We start from the raw sequence: 20,895 nt of genomic DNA, 5'->3' as shown, positions 1-20,895 counted from the left end.
ACTGCAGAAATCTAAGTGAAGTACCTGGAGCAACATGGTGAAGCAATTTCCAACTGGGATTTCAATATGCAAACTTCCAGCCTCACAGTTGCAAGACCAGAGCCCTAACCACTACCCCTTGCTGTTACAGGATTTACTATAAATACTATAAATAATAGAAATCAAATTTGCAGGTACTAAACAGAGTCATGGCTGATATTTCTTCTGGAATATTTTGGACTGTCATCACAGCACCTGGCCATCTGAACAGCTATCTATGTGTAAAGGCCGTATAAACCAGGGGTAATTCTGACTGGCTTCTTATGATTGATCTGTTCTTCGTCTAACGGTTTTTCACATTTTGTGTTGTTTGATTCATACATTTCCTCTTCACAATGATAAACGACAGAGGGTCATAATCTGAAGCAATCATGAAAATTCTAGCAATCTCTGGGGATACAACTCACTTTCAGACTTTTCCTTAGTTCTCATGTTTTCCTAAGTTGTTTTCCTACATACTCTTTCCCAGATTTCTAGGCCACATTAACACTATTCCCTGAAGGATTATTTTGTCAGCAGAGGATGCTTTTGCATACTTTTGTTTTTAGCTCAGCCTAGCATTGAAAAAAGGAAAACTTCATTAGGCACAGGACATAGCCTGAGTTGATATCACCACAAAAATACAGCTCACTCAAACCTACATTTCACATTAAAGACTACACAGTACCCCATGATAAAAGCACAGAAAGCAGTTTTATATGTTAAACTGGGGATTATTAATAAATACAGGTCCATTGTTTATTAATGCTGTTTCTTGCAATAAAAATAAAAAATGTATAACCATATGAAGATAGTAGTGCAGTGCGCCAAAAAAACTAGTTCGTACAGTTTACAAATATTATACACTATGACAGTGGAAGTGAAAGATTTTCAAATTACACTAAAATTCACATCTTGGTATATTTCATTTTGTAAATATCTGTAAAATTATAGACTTCATGGTATGGACCAAATAATTTGTTTCATCCACTCGGTAACCATCATTAGCTAGCCCACCTTTCTAGATAAAAAAAAAACATTTGAAACTATATATAATTATAAGACTTAGATGATTAAGTGAATATACAAAAGTCTCTTAGGTTTAAGATCTATATTTTTAAAGGAACCTAAAACCTGTTAATAATATTCAGTTAATACCGAACTGAAAATGATACCCTACTCAGTGCTATATTGTATTTTGGCTCTTTCAGGCATTTCCTTGGTTCACATATTTTCCAAAGTTGTCCTACTATCTCTCTCAGATTGGCCCAGTGATGTTCATAGCTTGAGTTACTAATAGTAATTGTGGTCAATTGCGAAAAAACACAAACACTTACCACTAAGCCTAATTTTAAGCTAATTTTAAGAAAGGGCAGATGAATCCAGACATTCTGTCATAGCATATTTGCATCTATTAACCACAAACCTTAGCCTTTTCTTAAATAATTGCATAATTATAATGGAAAATTACTGAACAACAACGTGACTGATTATGCAAAAAGTGCCTGTGGTCATAAGTGGAGTGTACTTAATATACAAAAAACTATTTTAGATTGACACACAGAAAAATAATATAAATTATGCACATACTGTAATTATTAGCTTAGGAAATCTCATTTTCAAAACTGATATTATAAATCATGCTTCCAAATACCCCTGCATACTAAAAATTATGAAATGGCAGCAAAAAGAGGTTGGGTCAGGGTCACGATTGAGACAAATTCAGGATAAGGACACTTCTGCAAGTTGTAAACAGAGGGCAAGGTTTTGGCAAACCGGTTGCATGATGTTTGGTCTCTAAGTTGCAAAGGTTTGTGCTCTGACCATTTTTTTTATCATCCTTTAAAAATACGTTAGAAAGGTGATAAATGAGAAGAGGACATTTGGCCCATCTAAGCTGCTTATTGATTCATGGGTTTCAAAAGCAGGACAATTCCAACCTAGTTAACTCCATCTGTTTGACTCTTAAAGCAAACTCTGTCCTACATCCAGTCCAAAGTAGCGCTGGCTAGATGTGGCCACTGCTCCCCATGCCCCGCCCTCCTAGAGGAGCAGAGGGACAAGCAAGGAGCTGAACAGTTTTAAAAGCTACTGTAGATGTACCTTGCAGTTTCTACACGCATCTTCCCCATCTGGTTTCTCCCTTTTAGTTCTAGTACTGGGAATGTGGCCTTAGCCCTTTATGACCCCTTGTCTACAATGGTGGACCTTCTCAACCAAGAGTATAGGGAACAAGCATAGTGATGGGCAGAATGTCCTGCCGTTTGCTGAGAAGTTCAATGAACTTATTGAGAGCTTTTTACATTGCAAATAGGAGAGAAGTCCAGTTTGTCAGGTAGCACAGGCATCTCCCTTCCACTAGCTGACAGCTAAATGGAAGGTAACAAGCAGGTCTGGGCCTGGTTCTGAGCCCGGCAGTGCTAAGGATGGACTCTGTCTCTGTAGACTTTCTGATGACTGGGATAGTGAAGAGGACATCCTCCTCTTCCTTCCCTGGTCCCGCTGACAAGCAAAGCATCATCTTCTGCCCTGTCAGAGCACCTCCAGGATCCATCACTGACAGTCTGATCTGTGAAATCTTTCAGCCTCAAAGCTCTGTTGTTTCACCTTCATGAGATAGGCCGTGTATTCCTACTCCACTGCATCTAGGTTTTCTTCACACCTTGTCTTCTGTACTCTCATTTACTACAAAAAACCACGCAAAGTCTTAGATGGTATGCAAATTTAAACAAATAAGACACTATCTCTTTAATTAATAACACACAAAAGCAAATGGAAAACACAAAGGCTTAATCAGGAAATAATAATTGGTGCACAGGATGGCCAATCTAGAGGTTCAGTGCTTCTCTGGACCTCTAAGCAGTACTGAAATACACTGAAGCCATTTCCACTGCTTTCTTAAGAAGCTGCTTTTTTAGAATGGATGATTTATCAGGATGTTTTCTGTGACCTTTTCTCCTATTCCTTCAATGCAAGCCACCCTGAGTGTGTTCAATTTACCAGACAAGGCAGAAGTGAAAACTGCCCCTCTCCTACATCATGTAGTAGTCAACTTTTAATAATTTGTCATAAAAATCTTCTCCAGCTACCTTCTGCTAACACGACTGCAATTAAATGCTTCATATATTTTTAAGGTTTTAGTCACACCTCACAGCTCGAGAGTTTCTATTCATGTACTACATCACTGCATGGAAATAAAAGTGCACCTGTTACACCTGGGCAAGTCACAGCTCGCATCCCTCAGTCTTTATGGCAAACAGCCACACAGAGAGTCAAACACCTGGTGATATGAGAACTCGATCAGGACGGATGTCCATGTCACCTGCCTTTACAGATATTTTATTTTATCATCTATGGATTACTAAAAAAAACTGAATCCATGGTCAGGTACTCTGCCATTGAGTATCCTACAGATTTAGGGACATGCTCCTGGCACTAACCAGCCAGCCAGAATGTTTAAGATTCTACCTGAATCAGCCTGACTGCCCGATCTCGAGATGAAACCTTCACATTTTTAAGACCATTGTAGACTCCTAATTTATACAGCTTATGTCAGCTGCCTGACTTCTTGAACTTGTACAACCAAATGGCTTCCTGGTTTCAAAACTGGAGCTGTTTCTCAGGGGCATGAGTGTGTTGGTGTTCTCCATTGGGAACCATGGCAGGTGTCATAGCCCTTTGTAAAAGCTTGTGCCGATTAATTATTACTGTAAATAGTGGAGTACCACATGGATCTATAGCGGGTCCACTGGTGTTCCTAATTCATAACCTTGATTTATATTCTGGAATAGTTAGCAAACTATCAGATGAGTGGACTATATAACTTCTTGGTTCTAAAGACCTGCTTGGCTTCGCAGCTTCCTGATCTGCTGTCGTCACCTGCACTGTGCCTCCCATTTCCTACCCATTCTGGCTACACAGCACCTCTCCTGTTTTGTCTGTCCTCTATCTATCCATGCACCACATCCCCAGCTCGCACCTTGGCACTTGCCTTCACTGGGACTAAGGAAGTGGACTCCTCAGCCTGTCTTACAGACACAGTGTTTTTCAGTTTATTGCTGCATAATAACAGCGCCTTCTTGTGGTCTGAATAATGATTTTCCTATAGTAGCTACAGTATATTTAAAGTAACATACAGTACAAGAACAAACTATAAATCTATATATATATATAAAATTACTATGTAGCCACTATTTTAAATAAAGTGCATCTTTAACCAAAAATGAGAATTGTTAGCCATATCACTTTTTTTCTTTATTCCAATGGTAATGTTCACTCATGTATTTGAGAAAAATATTGGTCAAACTCCATTAAAATCATTCCATTTTCAAATAGGTAATATTACAGAGTCTGTGGGTAATGTCTGTGAAAATATATTCATTTTATAAAGAATTCAATTTCTGCACACAATTAGAGAACTTATATCAACCAGTTTTTATCTGGTGCAGCACACTGAGTTTAACAATATCTGACAGAATTATATTATGATTATTCAGCCTTTGTGGTATTACAAAATAATCTTTATCAAGTTTATTACTATCCATAAAGTTTTCCACAGCTGCATGAGACAGGACTGAATAATAAGAAATGTACGTAATACTGTATTGGGCAAATGATATAAAGACATGGTAATATTGCTATCTATAAAAAATCCTGACTCAGAGAGTGCACAAGGTCCTGTGATCTCCGATGAACGCCCTTCTTTCCATGTAGATCTGTTTCAACTGTAGCTGTAGCTTTTGTTATTATGTGGAATATTTATCCACTTCCAGATTCCCTGCACAGTCTGTACTATCTTCACACTACATGCAAAGAATGAAAATGTTTTATTATATGACCTCAATCTTTGACTGTTTGCACTGTATATATAAACAGGACATCAGCATGTTTTTTTTCCTTTTTAAAATTCTAATGAATACACAGAACTAAGATGTTTTTATTTATCGTTGTGGGTTTCGGTGCATTCAGTCCAGTATTACCAAATGTTTTTGATTTCATGTGCACCCTTATGAATAGTAAAATGAGCTAATACATTCTTCATGAGGTGAAACACAGCATAACTAAAAACAATCACACAGTGCATCCACAAAGTACTGCATTCTATGGAAGCCCGTTTCCGCCAGGGAGTAAAAAAAAAAACGTGCTATGGTATCTCAGAATTGCGACTTAGTATCTCAGAATTGTGACTTTGTAACTCAGAATTCTGACTTAGTATCTCAGAATTGCGACTTAGTATCTCAGAATTCCGACTTAGTAAGTCAGAATTGCGACTTAGCAACTCAGAATTACGACTTAGCAACTCAGAATTCCGACTTAGCAACTCAGAATTCCGACTTAGCAACTCAGAATTCCGACTTAGCAGCTCAGAATTCCGACTTAGCAGCTCAGAATTCCGACTTAGCAGCTCAGAATTCCGACTTAGCAGCTCAGAATTGCGACTTAGCAACTCAGAATTCTGACTTTATATCTCACATTTGTGACTTCGAAATAGCCATATTTCATTGTCTGTCCTTTTGTTATTGTAACGGATTCGGGTTCTAGGGCTTGCGCCCTCGCCGCTCCCACCCTAGTTCGTGCCTAGCTGCACTGGCTTGAACCTGAGTCTTGCCAGCTGAGCTAAAGAAGACCTTCTTTTTTAAGTAAAAAAGGACATACAATGGAAATACGTAAAAAGTATGTTTCAGCTTTTATAATTGTGAATTCTTCTGGATGTGAAGTGCCTATTTCTGTATCTTATTTCATATTCTGTCTACGTAAATAAAAACTATTTTTAAAAAGCCCACCATGCACTATTCCATCAGGGTACTATGGAAGCCTCACTGGGGGAAATGGGATTCTATAAAAATTAGTGTAATTAATTTGATTTTTATCAGGGCACTTTACAAGACAAGTCTTAAGGCTTACAGATCCTATGATCCTGTACGATTCACGAAAATAGTGTAACGGAACGGCTGACATACAGGTTGTACGATCTGGTTGCAGTACGCCACCCTCCCCTGCGCATAACAGGGATGCTGGCCGCCGGGGTTAAAGAAAGTGTTCTTAAAGAAAGTGAGCCAGTGCAGCGAGGCACGAACTAGGGTGGGAGCGGCGATGGCACAAGCCCTAGAACCCGAATCCGTTACAATAACAAAAGGACAGACAATGAAATATAGCTATTTCGAAGTCGCAAATGTGAGATACTAAGTCGGAATTCTGACTTACTAAGTTGGAATTCTGAGTTGCTAAGTCGCAATTCTGAGATACTAAGTCGCAATTCTGAGATACTAAGTTGTTATTCTGAGTTGCTAAGTCGGAATTCTGACTTACTAAGTTGGAATTCTGAGTTGATCAGTCGCAATTCTGAGATACTAAGTCGGAATTCTGAGATACTAAGTCGGAATTCTGAGATGCTAAGTCGCAATTCTGACTTACTAAGTCGCAATTCTGAGATACTAAGTTGTTATTCTGAGTTGCTAAGTCGCAATTCTGAGATACTAAGTCGGAATTCTGACTTACTAAGTCGCAATTCTGAGATACTAAGTCGGAATTCTGAGTTGATCAGTCGCAATTCTGAGATACTAAGTTGTTATTCTGAGTTGCTAAGTCGCAATTCTGAGATACTAAGTCGGAATTCTGACTTACTAAGTCGGAATTCTGACTTACTAAGTCGGAATTCTGAGATACTAAGTCGGAATTCTGAGTTGATCAGTCGCAATGCTGAGATACTAAGTCGGAATTCTGAGATACTAAGTCGGAATTCTGAGATGCTAAGTCGCAATTCTGACTTCCTAAGTCGCAATTCTGTGTTACTAAGTTGTTATTCTGAGTTGCTAAGTCGCAATTCTGAGATACTAAGTCGGAATTCTGACTTACTAAGTCGGAATTCTGAGATACTAAGTCGGAATTCTGACTTACTAAGTCGGAATTCTGACTTACTAAGTCGGAATTCTGAGATACTAAGTCGGAATTCTGAGATGCTTAGTCGCAATTCTGAGTTACTAAGTTGCAATTCTGAGATACCATAGCGCGTTTTTTTTTTACTCCCTTGCGGAAACGGGCTTCCATAGCATTCTGCCTCCAGAAAGTCCAAATACTTTTCTTTGCTTTTTTCACAGCTGTTCTTCTTAATAATAATAATAATAATAATAATAATAATAATAATAATAATAATTGCTTACACTTATATAGCGCTTTTCTGGACACTCCACTCAAAGCGCTTTACAGGTAATGGGGACTCCCCTCCACCACCACCAATGTGCAGCCCCACCTGGATGATGCGACGTCAGCCACAGTGCGCCAGAACGCTCACCACACATCAGCTATCAGTGGGGAGGAGAGCAGAGTGATGAAGCCAATTCATAGATGGGGATAATTAGGAGGCCATGATTGTTAAGGGCCAATGGGAAATTTGGCCAGGACGTTGGGGTTACACCCCTACTCTTTTCGAGAAACGCCCTGGGATTTTTAATGACCACAGAGAGTCAGGACCTCGGTTTTACGTCTCATCCGAAGGACGGCACCTGTTTACGGTAAAGTGTCCCTGTCACTATACTGGGGCATTAGGACCCACGTGGACCACAGGGTGAGCTCCCCCTGCTGGCCCCACTAACACCTCTTTTTTCCCAGGAGATCGCCCATCCAGGTACTGACCAGGCTCACACCTTTTAAGACACACAATACTGAAATATTCAAAATGTATTGTTTCTCTCCCGTCCCTACCCATCATTTTCACACCAAAAAACAACTCTGTAGTTTTTCAAAGCATGCAGGATGATGAACAATGGCACATGATCCTGAAACTCCTTGCACTCTAACACATATTTACAATTGATATGTGCCAGCCATTCAGGAAGATAATGTATAATATCATTTTCCATGCTTCTCCTTCTCAAATTCTGATACTAAAGAGAGCCAATACAAAATAAGCACAAATACTTACAAAATTAAATGATTTTCACCATTTTCTGATTTACAGCTTTAAATGTAAAAGACTATATGAATAAAGCTTCTTAAATTACACACGGGGAATTGTAAACACCCAAGACAGCATTCACTGATACTTGGCAAGGAGTAAAGCCAGACTTAGAATAAGCCACACGACCAGCAAGTGGGAGCTGACAAGCAGTAGGGCGACAGGGTAGAAGTGGCGGGAGGTCGGCTTGTTATCAGCTACAGAGCCTGCCTCAGGATCATCCCACTGACTCACATCTCCCTGGGTGTGCCGACTGTTAAACGAGTCAAGAACAGACAGAAGACCGGTGGGTTAGTAACATGGGTCCAGGGTCATTCACACTGTGACAGAAGCAACAGACTGGCGTGGCAGGCAGGCAGATAGATGGACACATGGCTAGAGCAGCGTGTTTTAGCACAGGATGAGCCTACTGGCTCAAGCAAAGTACTTGTTCAATAAAACAAGGAGCAGGCATATAAGCTGCAGATGGACAATGGGATGTGACAGTTTCATTACTGTCACAATCTCTGTGTTCTTAGCAAAGTATTCCCAAGTGTTTTCATCAAGATTTAATTCACACTTATTTTGTCAGTTTTATTTGTAAGCCAAATTAACATCCCTAGGTGCACAGAATACACCTTCACAAGCTTTAGATGGATTCCACAGCCTTGAATTGAACTTTTCTGAGCAAAACACAGCCTTATGAAGTCATACGGTATGTCTAACTTTGGACACAGTTCTGGAAGGAATTTGCAAGTCACAAAACAGAAAGGTACTCAATGCTATAAACTCTGATCACCACATCACCAAACACTGTGTAAAGAGATAATTGATTATTTGTGAATATGATTTTTCTTTAGCACCATAACATATCCTCCATATCTATGAAGAACCAATTGTACCTCAAGACTTCCTCCCACCATGTGAGAAGAGATGATAAAATGTAAAGAATAAAAATTTATTTTTCTTACTTTCTTATTCTGAGAGGATGTAGGCTCTTAATCTCTGTCATTTTGTCATCCAAAAACAACAGGTAGTTCAAAAATTTCTTTTACGCAGATCTTCACAGATAATTCCCACTTTAATACTATCTTGATTGATATATAGGAATTCCCGAAACTTTATAAGTGATAAAATTTAGGATTTTAATTTATATTAATAAGGATAAAAGCTTTGAAAAACTAACAGCACACCAGGTAAATGCATTTCTCCATGAAATGTTATGTTCTGACATTAATAATCAAGATTCTCTTAGACACCTCCTAGACTGTGTACGTACTGTAACTGCAAATATAATTCTAAAGTACTCTGTAATGGTTGAGAGGGGGTGTACAGTATGTGGTTATATTTCAGATATAAAATAAAAAATAAATAAAAACTATTTTGTTGCTTGTCCTTATCTAGACAGCTTTATAAGAAACACAGCTTACTTAAACATACTTCAGCGATCATTTAATCTGCACCATTATGAAACAAGAGTTTATTTTGGAGGTCCTGCTATGTCCTAAAATCTGATACTAAACACTGCATTAGACACTAATAGTGTATTTACTATACAAGCTATTACTCACTCTAAGTCCTGGAGATACGCTGGTTTCTTCAGGTATTTTCTTTTGACTGCCTCAGCTGAAATCTCAAGTGAATAAAAGATCAGGAAGTCTTTAAGCCACACTATGAATTCTCAATAATTCCTACAGATGTGAGGCTCTCTGAGAACATGGATGAGTAGTTCTGCCTAACTGTGCGTAATTAACGTCAGAGCAGTAGTACTGCGTGGAATTTATTCTCCAAATCAAAACTGGTTAAGGTGAAGTTGTGAATTAACCCTCTAATAAGGCTTTTATATCTTGCTCAGAGTCATTACAGACATGTATTAAATGAATAAAATAAAACTACTCCAATAAATTTGATATTTCATTGAATGTCAGAAATTGATAAATTACTGTCATATTCATGTTAAATATGATGCATGTATTTTCCTTTTCTGACATACATAAGTAGAATTACATCAAACATAACATTCCCAAACACAGTCTTCATAAATTTAAATAAAAATTGAGTGCTGAGAAAACAGTAGAGTGCTGCTTCATCTTAAAGGAAAACAAACATTAAGGAGAATCGAAAGGCAAGACAGGTAATGAATCAAAAGTGAAAAAGACACATCTCAAGATGTGCAAATCAGCTGTCAGTGCCTACAATGCCACAGTGAGGATGAAGTACTGTTAATACAAAATAGAAATTAAAACTCTGAAATAAAAGGTGGATTAGTAACTTATTTCCTGCTTGTAATTTTCAAACACCAGCAAAAAAACAGCTGCATTACAACTTTATTTCTTTACTATAGTGCTTAATATACAGTATACAACTATAAGGCAGCGTACAAATGAAATAAGATGATACAATGAACATATGAATAGGTTTAGTCATTTATATCTTTATTATATGCCTATATACATGAACATTTATATATTGTATTAAAATGCATATTTAAAAAACATGCCAGTGCAGTTTGGTCACCTCATTTACAGCAAATTATCAACACTAATCTACAAATTAATTCAAGTCTGAATACCAAACTATCTCTTCTTGGAAACTCAAGTTTTGTGCAAATGAAGGACAGCGCTACCAGTTTGGTGTGTTTATAAATACCATTTCCTTGAAAGTTGCAGTTTAAGTTACCAGATATCAGTGTATTACGAGCATGAGTCTCCTCATTATAGAAAGTCTCACCAGAGCAGATAGAAAAATAAATATATTACATATGCAGATTACAAAAAAAACACATAATGCACCTTCCATAACAAACAATTGCAGGGCACTTTACAATGGTGCACATATTACTCACAACAGAGTACAGACTATAACATTTAATGCAGTATAAAATTCCAAGCTTTTGAGGTACAGGTTTTTGCCTTGGATAGTCACCTCCTCCTTCTTTCTACCTCTCTGGAGGTAAATGATTGAGTTTGAATTAATATATTCATTAACAAACAGGCTTAAATGGCAGCTTACGTTTAAAAAAAATAAACAAACAGTGTGATTCATAACTTGAGATGTCATCAAAAAAGATTCTTAGCTAAAGTCCAGAAAGACAGGTCAAAACATTGACCGGTTTTACAGACAACTAATTGTCTCTTATTTCAGTCAAGATTTCTGTTTCCAAATGCTTATTCTCTCTATTACGAAAATCTAAAGTTTGGATGTGTTCCCACACTGAATCACTGGGATGTCTGCCACCAACGATCTCGCAAAAATGAATTAGTCACACCAGGATTCTTCTAAATGTTTTTTAACTAGTATGCAATTAAAAGAAAAATTAACTTTGGTGGCATCTTGATGATCCTGGCACAGTTAAAACAAGTAAACAATGAAATGTAGATTCAGCTAAGATTCTGACCAAAGTCAGACCAATGGAAAACATGTGTCCCACAAAACACTACAAAAAGAATTAAGAAAGATGAGTTTGATATTAAAAAAGTAGATGATAGGTATGTCTCCTGTTGCATGTAAGTAATATATAAAACAGAAAGAATGGAATGTATGCTAAAATGTCTAAACTGCTTTCTAAACACACATTTAAACAGAAAGAACATGTCACCTCAAATTCATCCCAGGATGGAACCCAAGAGCCACGAGGAAACAACACTAACTCCTGCCATGCCCCCAGACTGGCCATTTTTTATTTTGTGATAAAAAAAGAATAAGTTCAGCATTTCAGCATGTGTATTTTGCAATCTTCTCTTTCACCTTCTCAGGATGAAATGTGGGTGAGCCCTGGGACTGTGCGTTCTAGACTCAAAGATGTGGCCATCTGCCAGGGTACAGGGTGTAGTCTTACTGTGAACCCTGTCTCTGTAACTTCACTGCATCATCAAAGGAAAGGAAAAAAAAAACATCGTGCATGTTTGTCACTCTGCAACGCAATGCCTTTATGGCTGAACATTCTTTCCTTTTTATAGCAATGTGTTTCTGTAATCACTGAGGCTAATTTATAACTTGCTCCTTAATTAACTGCAGTGAAAAGGTGTTCCATGCTGTGATGAGTTTTGCTACATTGGCCATGGATTAGCTTCATATTTTGAATGTATCCTTCAGAAAAGGGTGCTGCCACACAGTCATTGTGATAACCCTGCAGGAATGTTTGCCAATCTGCATTGTTGTTTTTGCGTGGGGTTATCATGGACCTGGTCAAAAAGTGTGTTTCAATGTTATTTCTAAATTACATATTTTGTTTTTGTATTTTGTTACTTTTTGATGTTTGGATCACTATTATTTATTATTTGTTTTTTACTTGAAAATTGGATTTCATATTAGTATAAGTGCTGAGCTTAATGATTTACAGTTGTTACAATTGTTTCAGTGCAGCTCAGTGAAACCTGGAAATGAGTTTGGACCAGAAACACATCCTAATCTTATCATTTTCAAGGAGTGTACCACCACCCTCATCCTGGGGTAATGTTCTGGTATTGTTCTATTGTAGATTTCAGGAAACAATCCTGCCTGGAGATGATTGTTATACTATAATTCACTTGTAAACACAATTGTTATTCTCAGAAGGTAGCCCTGCAGAAAAGTCAGTGCTATTTAGCCTGCCATTTAAGGATGGCCACACTGACCCATCAAACAACATACATACCACATCCTGATGACCAGTGTTCTCCCTAAGAGGAAAACACATTGTGCTGCCATTACACATAGACCTTGGCACCTTCCAATATATTAGAAATCACGGTGTAATCCATTGAACATAGTTTATCAATACAAACCCTTGGCCAGTGTTGAATACATTGTGGCAAAAGGACATGAGCATAACTACGAAACAAGTACTTAGGCCCAGCCAAGCTATTCAATGCATAAACATAAACATCTTTGATACAGTGACAAACTGCCTTTTATAGTCAGCTACATGAAGCCTGGAGTATTCGAAAAATTGCTTCATAACTTTCCTAGCCTTCACCCTGCAGTCACTTTAGGGTATCTCCATCTCCAAGCGAGGCAGAGCACAGACAAACGCACCAATGCTTTGCTTTCAGACAATGCTTTAGCTTTCAGAAACACCTGGAAGGCAAAAACTCTAGTTGGGCAGTCTACACAATATGTTTATAGAGTAGTTTACAGACATAGAGAAAAGTAAACAATATACAGTATGTCTGTATCTAAATTGTAACTCTCTTTGGTGTATACAAATTTCAAGTGTGTGTAGACGTGTTTATATAAACTAGTTCAGTAATAAATACGTATTGTTCATAGTTCTTCTAATTGGGGAGACACTAAATCAATACATTACTAAACACAGTTAATACCTGGTAACAAAACTGACACTTTCATATTATGCTAAAACCTAGGATTCTGTTTCTTTGTTGAGCATCAAAAAGTTAAATAAAAACAACATTTTGCTGCGTGACTACATACACATTTTTACAATAGTTCGATAACCTACAAGCGCTCAGTACTAACTTGCAATTTATTGTATTCAAACAGGCATATGTTACAAATCAGGATATGGGGCCATGTCAGAAGAACTTCTGAGATAAGTAACTTGTTATTCCTGGGTTGCTTTAGCAGCTCTGTAAAGTTGGCCCCCTTACAAACAGCACAAACGATGAAACCCACCTCGCTCACTAGTGCTGCTTTTGTGCTGATTTGAGCTGTTGAAAGCAGCATTTGTGCTGCTTTCGTTTCCGAGTTTTACTGCCTTTTTTCTCTAGGTCTGACTTCACTCAGTTTGTGCACTAACGGTTTGTACCATTGAAAGTAGCTTCCCAGTTGCTTTCGTTCCCGAGATATAGCACCTTCTTTTTAGGGTGATCACGTGACCATGTATGACAACGTTGACCTCCAGTAACCCACGTTAAATTCGGGCACTGTGTTACTGGTGTGAGGATAACAATGTCTGCAATTTTGTTTCTCTGTTTGCGTGGGGGGGGGGCAGTGGTTGATTTTGTATTTAATACCAATAACTTCATAGTTGTGTCCTTTTGTAAATCTGAAAAAGTGACCAGTTTCTCATTGTGTCCTCTTTAAATAAATACGCAAATCAAGGGACGTTTAAAGATTCGACCTGTCTTTCGAGCCATGTGAAGTCCATAATCCACTAAAATACTTTAATCATTTGACATGCTTTACCAAGTGTTCTCTGCAGCCAGTTTGAATTCCTTTGTATTCTTTGAGATTTCTGACTATTTTTTAGTATGTGAAATGCATGTTGAGTTGGATTTAAATTAGAATGTTGATCTGACTTTCCCTGGTGAACTCCTTGATGGCACTGGCTGTACAGATCTAGCCACTCAGAACACATGCCGGATAGCTGCTTATTGCGCTGTTCACACCCCACCACACCACACCGCACTGTCCTTTTTAAAAACCATTCTGCTGTGGGACTGCATTACTTTGTAAAACTGCCATGTGGTGCAGCGAATGCTTAACGTGGAGTGTGGAAGCATGTGGGCTGTCGCCAGAAAACACCTGGTTTCGAATCCCAGTCAATGCTGAGTCCCTTGGGACAATCTTTCCAATAACAGAAATTAAGTTATAAGCGTTTAATAAGTGTTTAGACTTTTTATTTTATATTTTGTCTTCATGAAGATTTCAGCAAGTAATGAGGAAATAATTTCACTTTATAGTTTACAGACATAGAGAAAAGTAAACAATATACAGTATGTCTGTATCTAAATTGTAACTCTCTTTGGTGTATACAAATTTCAAGTGTGTGTAGACGTGTTTATATAAACTAGTTCAGTAATAAATACGTATTGTTCATAGTTCTTCTAATTGGGGAGACACTAAATCAATACATTACTAAACACAGTTAATACCTGTTAACAAAACTGACACTTTCATATTATGCTAAAACCTAGGATTCTGTTTCTTTGTTGAGCATCAACAGTCAATTTCGAATCCCAGTCAATGCTGAGTCCCTTGGGACAATCTTTCCAATAACAGAAATTAAGTTATAAGCGTTTAATAAGTGTTTAGACTTTTTATTTTATATTTTGTCTTCATGAAGATTTCAGCAAGTAATGAGGAAATAATTTCACTTTATATCTTGCTTATAAAAACATATTTCACACATACTGTACTGTAGTGGCTTTAAAACCAAATGTTATCACACTGTATGTACAGTACAGACTATTGGGAATGTTTATTGACAGTGAGTGGAAGTAAAAGCCCACACCCAGGTTTCCTTCCCCCTGCTGTAAGGAGATTATGCACTGTCTGGCACAAAACAATTCCTCCTGTGTTTCTTCAGGAAAGTTAAGCTGAAATACTGTAGGTGCTATACACTGCACTACTACTTTGTTGTTCTAAATGCAGTATACACATAAAAAAAACTCAATTGCGATTTCTCTTTAAGGGTATTTTTTAATTCCCCTGTTTTTTCCACGCATCCTGTAAATGGTCTGGATGCTCATTAATATTACTTTATTATGAATATGAATATTAATATTATATCTATTGCAATATGTACAATTAACAGAAATGTGAATATAGTTGGCATATTATTCTATTGGAGAGAATCACAATTATATTTGCCATTGTATTAATGGTTTCAACATATGCAAATTTTAAAATGAAACTGAGATCTTTAAAAAAAGAAGTTATTAACCCTACTGTATTCCACACCTGCATATGAGATTTTTTTAATTGTACTGAGACTATGATTCAGTCTTACTTCTCTGATTCAGATGCAATGAAGACCACAGCACTGTTTAACACAGTGAGCTTAATCAGCCAGATAACTTTAGTAAACATGTTGATAAAATTCTGGATTTATGGCTTCATGAGGCCAGATGAAGTTGTATCCAGCTGTGAATTAGCTATCTCATGCTGACCCCGTGAGGTTTTTGGGAAAGGACATTAGTGTGTGTGTGTCCCACTGTGTAGTGCCAATAAAGCATTAGTTTTAATATAATAGTGTATTACTATGATCTTTGTCTTGCAAGTACATTTTTTAACCTTTGTACCTGTTGTTGATGCAAATACAATTTGTACTGTTATTCAATTTGTTTCTGCATGTTATTTACTGTATATATTTACTGTATTATGTTGCTCCCACACTTTCAACTTGCCGCAACTATAGTGGGGAAGTAAAATATTTGGGGCTTGGTCCGGGATCTTTTGATTTATTTTGTAGAGCAAGGTATTTTTTTCCTTGATCCGTGCGTGCACTTGGGGTTGTTTTAAATTTTAGTGGTCCTTTGTATTATAGACACATTCAGCTTAGAGGAGTTTACTCTGCACCTGACTTTGGAGCAGTATGAGAAATGTTGCAAGGCAGATATTTTAGCTAATATCAGAGTCACCTAACCTGAGCTCTTTCAAATCTATAGACTCAAAACTTGAAGAAACACGCCCGAAGAAGGCTCAACAGCTGAAACATTGTGTCTCTTTTCTTTTCAGCATGGAATAACCTGTTCCTAGACTCAAAACCTTATTTTCAGAAGGCCTTTTATTTAAAAAAAAAACAGACTTCATGACTTAAGTGCATTATAGCACTGGCGTTTTTAAGGTAGAGGAGTGACGTACCATATTATGTTACATTTTATTACATATTTGAGAGATTTCAGAATGTTTCAACTGCTGCATTTCTTTATGCAATGCTTGCTGTGGTAAAAAAGCTATTGAGCACAAAAGAATTGGAGATGTAGTTTATTCTTATCTGAGTAAAGAGAAGCTGAACCCAATACCTACATAAGATTTAGAATTGTAAAGGATTTTGAGATTGTGTTATTCTGCTTTATACTGTAAGGTCAGGAGTTTTTCATACATAACTTTTGGATAATAATTCTTAGTATTATGAACTTGCTCACAACAGTTCTGCTTTATTCAAGCCTGTGCATAATTGCGCTTAAATTAAAAAAACTAAAAAAAAGGTTTCTAAAAATGCAAACAGGTACTAGATGTTTAAATAAAATGCCTGTGGTTTGAAGGTTGTGTGTGTTTTGTTATTTATGCAAATTTATTGACATCTGAAACATTGTCTCCCAAAAACAGGCATTTAATAAGAAGGCAACAGTTGTGAAAAGTCACAAACCACCCTGAACAGAATACATGCAGTTTGAAATTATTTATTATTAATAAATTAATGTGTTAATAATTTTCAGAGACATTACTATACTCCAGTTTCAGTGGTCTTTTTAATACCACTTTGTTATTCTAGATTATAGTAATAATATATCACTAGATATTTCATTTTAAGGCTTATTGTTACTCCCGCCATTGACAGTATTTATGTTTGCTAACTCATTCAATTTTAAATGTATTAATATAATTTTAAAATTTAATGTGTTGTGATACATAAAAATGATAGAAATGACAATATTGTGCACATATTTATTACTATTATATTTTTAGAGAAGTAGTCATAATTTGTTAGAAATAAACTCTGACCAGAAATTGAACACGGGACCTCTTGTGTGACAGGTGTGCAGCTGTACCCCTGTACCAAAGTGTTGTTCAGTAACACAGCTGAAACAGACCCATCAAAATATTTTCAAAATAACCACACGTAAAGAAATTGAAGAAAGAAATTGATGCAGATCTTAATGAAGAAAGTGGAATATGGTACTACTATTGACAATATAAGTATATTCTATTTAGATCCACAGTTGAAAAACTATTTTTACTTTCAGCTACCAAAATTTCTTTTGCTACATGATTCCATATTAATGTTACTGATCCATATTAAGTGGATTTTAAAAAGTACTACGACTATTTTTTTACAATAATAAGGAAAGCAAGTATTCATAGAAACTGTTAAAACATATAGCTTATAGCTTTAAAAGATGTAATCTAGTCAGGACAAACACATCAAAACGTTTCTAAAATAACCACAGTTAATGACAGAGTTAAAGACTTTTTGATGCAGAAAATGTTTATGAAGAAGGTGGAATACTGTTGTGTATTTTTTTATTTTTAGCTACCATTACCAGCCATATATTGGATGTATAATTTACTTATATTCCTACAGTAAATTAATATTGTTTAAGGTGTTCAGATATATGTTTATGTTAATTACATGCTCGGCTACCAACATTTCCCTTTAGTACGTCACGTTGCAGTTCGAAGCACCGTCCAATAAACTTAAAAACATTCCCTACTACATAAGCAGAAACAATGTATCTGAACACTACAGATTCTACTCATTTTACTGCTGCCACCATCAGTCACATCACCAATACAGATGAGTGATACAGTTCCTGGGGTGGCCATGAGGGCACCAGGCTTCAGAATGTGCTCAGAAACCAGGGGTCAGGGAAAGTTTTGAAATTTTAAGGACAGATGAGGCAGAGACAAACATTTGCAGTACCAATGTGCGGACAATTAAAGTATGGTGAAAGAAAGAGGCTACAGATGCTCTGAAGAACACTACCTCATCTGTGAAGCGCAAGGGATGTAATGATCTTGGCGTGCATGACCACCTCTGGACTCTGGAACAGCAGCAGCACTAACAGTCATGCCAATAAGCTGCTCACTTCATACAAGTTTCAACTTAGACCTGATTTTTCTGCTTAAAACAAAGCATGCCTCTATGCTTAGATCATAATGCATTTTTTTTAAATACGGCTTTGTCTTGAAAACAAACATTAGATGACATTGCGAAACAATAAAAGAAACAGCAAATTCTTTGTTGCCTCTATATCCCTCTACAGTTTCCATTCTTATAGCTCATACTAGGGTGTTAAGGCCTTGCAGTGCTGGGGCTCTGGGTTCAATTTTGGACCTGGGGGTTATTTGTGTAGAGTTTGTATGTTCTCCCTGTGTTTATGTGGTTTTCCTCTATGTGCTCCAGTTTCCTCCAACAATCCAAAGGCATACTGGTAAGTTAATATGGCTTCTGGAAAAGACAAAAACTACTTTGATAACCAGAACATTCTCTGCACAGCTGTTCTTGAAAGTAACGGAAAGGCATTGAAATTCTTATTTTCTTACCAGACACCCTTAACCAGAATAAATCACAGTGGTTATAAGATTGTACATTAAACATAAGTGAAAAAATAGATAGAAGTACAGAACTTTGGGACAATGACTGATATCCTCTAAGCAAAATTATATTGGCCAAGTGTAAAAAGAGCTCTTGTGCTTGCTGGTTATCTGGACATGTGCCTGTGTGAGGCAGGGTTGTCATTAATAACCTGACCTTAGGCTAAAGCAGACAAACATTACAGAACAGGAGCATCTTTATTGCATTATACACTCAGTGAAAAAAAAAGTTTGAGAACCATTATCTTGGATAAAAGGCACTTAATAGCACACTGCAAAGCTCCAACTTGCCCTTGAGTCATAAAAATCATTCATGCTTATGCACATTTTTGAAGCAATTGCCAAGCTTGACTCATGTGTTACAAAAAACATACCTATAAATGTCACAATATTTTTGACCTACTGTAAATCCACACCTGAGTGAACTGCATGCCACATTCCAAATATGTAAAATAGCAAAACTATCCCAAACTGAATGAACTAGCACTTTTTATAAATAAAATCTAGTTTGTCAGTACATAGGCATGACTGTGTCTAAACTAAACTGTATCAATCCTAGAGGATTAAAAATACTGAATTAATTACAAATAATTTACATTTTAATATTACTGAGATAATAATTTATCATCTTCTGGTATTCCAGAGAAATGCAAAATCATTGTATTTCTTTTCCATTGCAAAAGTGACCAACTCCATACACTGAATGTGAAACCATATAGAAGAATGGACTCTAACATCTTCCAGATTTTAGAAGGATATCACTTGCATAATAAAAATAGCATTATTTTATATAAAATACAGAAACAATGAAAGGCTAAAATAAGAATCTTTTTGTATCTTTGAACTGTGTGAATTATGATCTGGAACTAAGTGTGACATTTTTATCAATACCCAAATGCAGAACCCATAAGAAAAAATACCCTTATTTGTAATTTTTAACAGTCTTAGAAAATGTCTGGAATGTAAATAATGAAAACCACACCTTGGTTACAATTGAAACAACTGAAAAGAAAAAAAAATATCTCTGACATGCTGACATTCTTGTTTTCTTCCTTTTATGTAATTGTGGTCTAGTGGACTACATACAATTTAAGGATTTTTAGCATTTCCCTCTCAATTCTTTTGATTTTATACTCGACCACCCTTGCATATAGAGTGCTCTAGATCCATTTATCTGGTTGCTGACTAAGAAATCCAAACAGATAACAAGCTTTGGGGTTTAAGCAAACATCAGAATATGTTTTTGACACAGAGGTTAGTTTAAATGTGTGCAGTTACAATAAAATCATGCCATAAAAGTTAATGAAAAACTGAAGTTAAAATTTAAAAATCCTTCACTGCTCATTTGCTTTTCAGTGAGACCAGGATTTAACAATGTACTGCTTTGTGAGAATACATTTATTGGAGAGATTAAGAATTGATTCAAAGATTAGGAATGCAAAGATCAAAGTAGCCAATGTAATCTTGACAACATAAGTCTTTCAGCAAGATGTCTGAAGAACTGGCATTTGCCTGTTATCCCTGCATATTTGCTTTTATGTCATTGGCTACTCTTCCTAATCAAGCTTGTGGCTCTTTTACATAAAACATCGAACCCCACTGATGAAAGTACACTGCTTTACAGGTTTGCAGTAGACTGTTTCTCTCAGCTCAACAAATCACTTCATACATCTCCAAATGCATTTACTATTCTCTCAATGAGTTCAAATGAAACATTGTGTCAACAATTAAGCCACTGAAGTGCTTAAAAGGCATCAACAACTTGACACGAGATATATTCCCACACAACACTGCACAGACATCAACAGGAGAGAGTGACAGTTTTATCAAATTACTTTTCCACAAGATGATGTTCCAGCAGCTACTCCTACTGAATGAAAGACTTGGTGCACAATTTTAGAATTATGGAAATGGTAGCAGGTGAAAATAACCATAAAGGTTAAGTGTCACCAAATTTAATC

At 36.6% G+C, this 20,895-nt stretch overlaps 1 protein-coding gene across 12 annotated transcripts in view; it reads right to left on the bottom strand.

The window, feature by feature from the left end:
- inpp4b (inositol polyphosphate-4-phosphatase type II B) overlaps window positions 1-20,895 on the bottom strand; it is a 406,779-nt gene that overhangs the window by 5,576 nt on the left and 380,308 nt on the right. For 3 of the 12 annotated variants that reach the window (XM_069188912.1, XM_069188909.1, XM_069188913.1), the window contains one exon: window positions 7,541-8,225. The exons of 2 other annotated variants lie outside the window; for them this stretch is intronic. In XM_069188912.1, the coding sequence (XP_069045013.1) occupies window positions 8,051-8,225 (175 nt within the window). In that variant the 3' untranslated portion in view covers window positions 7,541-8,050. Of the gene's footprint in view, window positions 1-1,149; window positions 2,704-7,540; window positions 8,226-20,895 lie in introns of those variants that run through there. 7 more of the 12 variants (XM_069188918.1, XM_069188923.1, XM_069188927.1 and 4 more) reach the window with 5 other exon arrangements.

Source organism: Lepisosteus oculatus, chromosome 1 (assembly GCF_040954835.1).
Source record: "Lepisosteus oculatus isolate fLepOcu1 chromosome 1, fLepOcu1.hap2, whole genome shotgun sequence".
In the NCBI taxonomy this organism is placed as follows: domain Eukaryota; kingdom Metazoa; phylum Chordata; class Actinopteri; order Semionotiformes; family Lepisosteidae; genus Lepisosteus; species Lepisosteus oculatus.
This window is presented reverse-complemented; position numbering and strand designations above follow the sequence as displayed.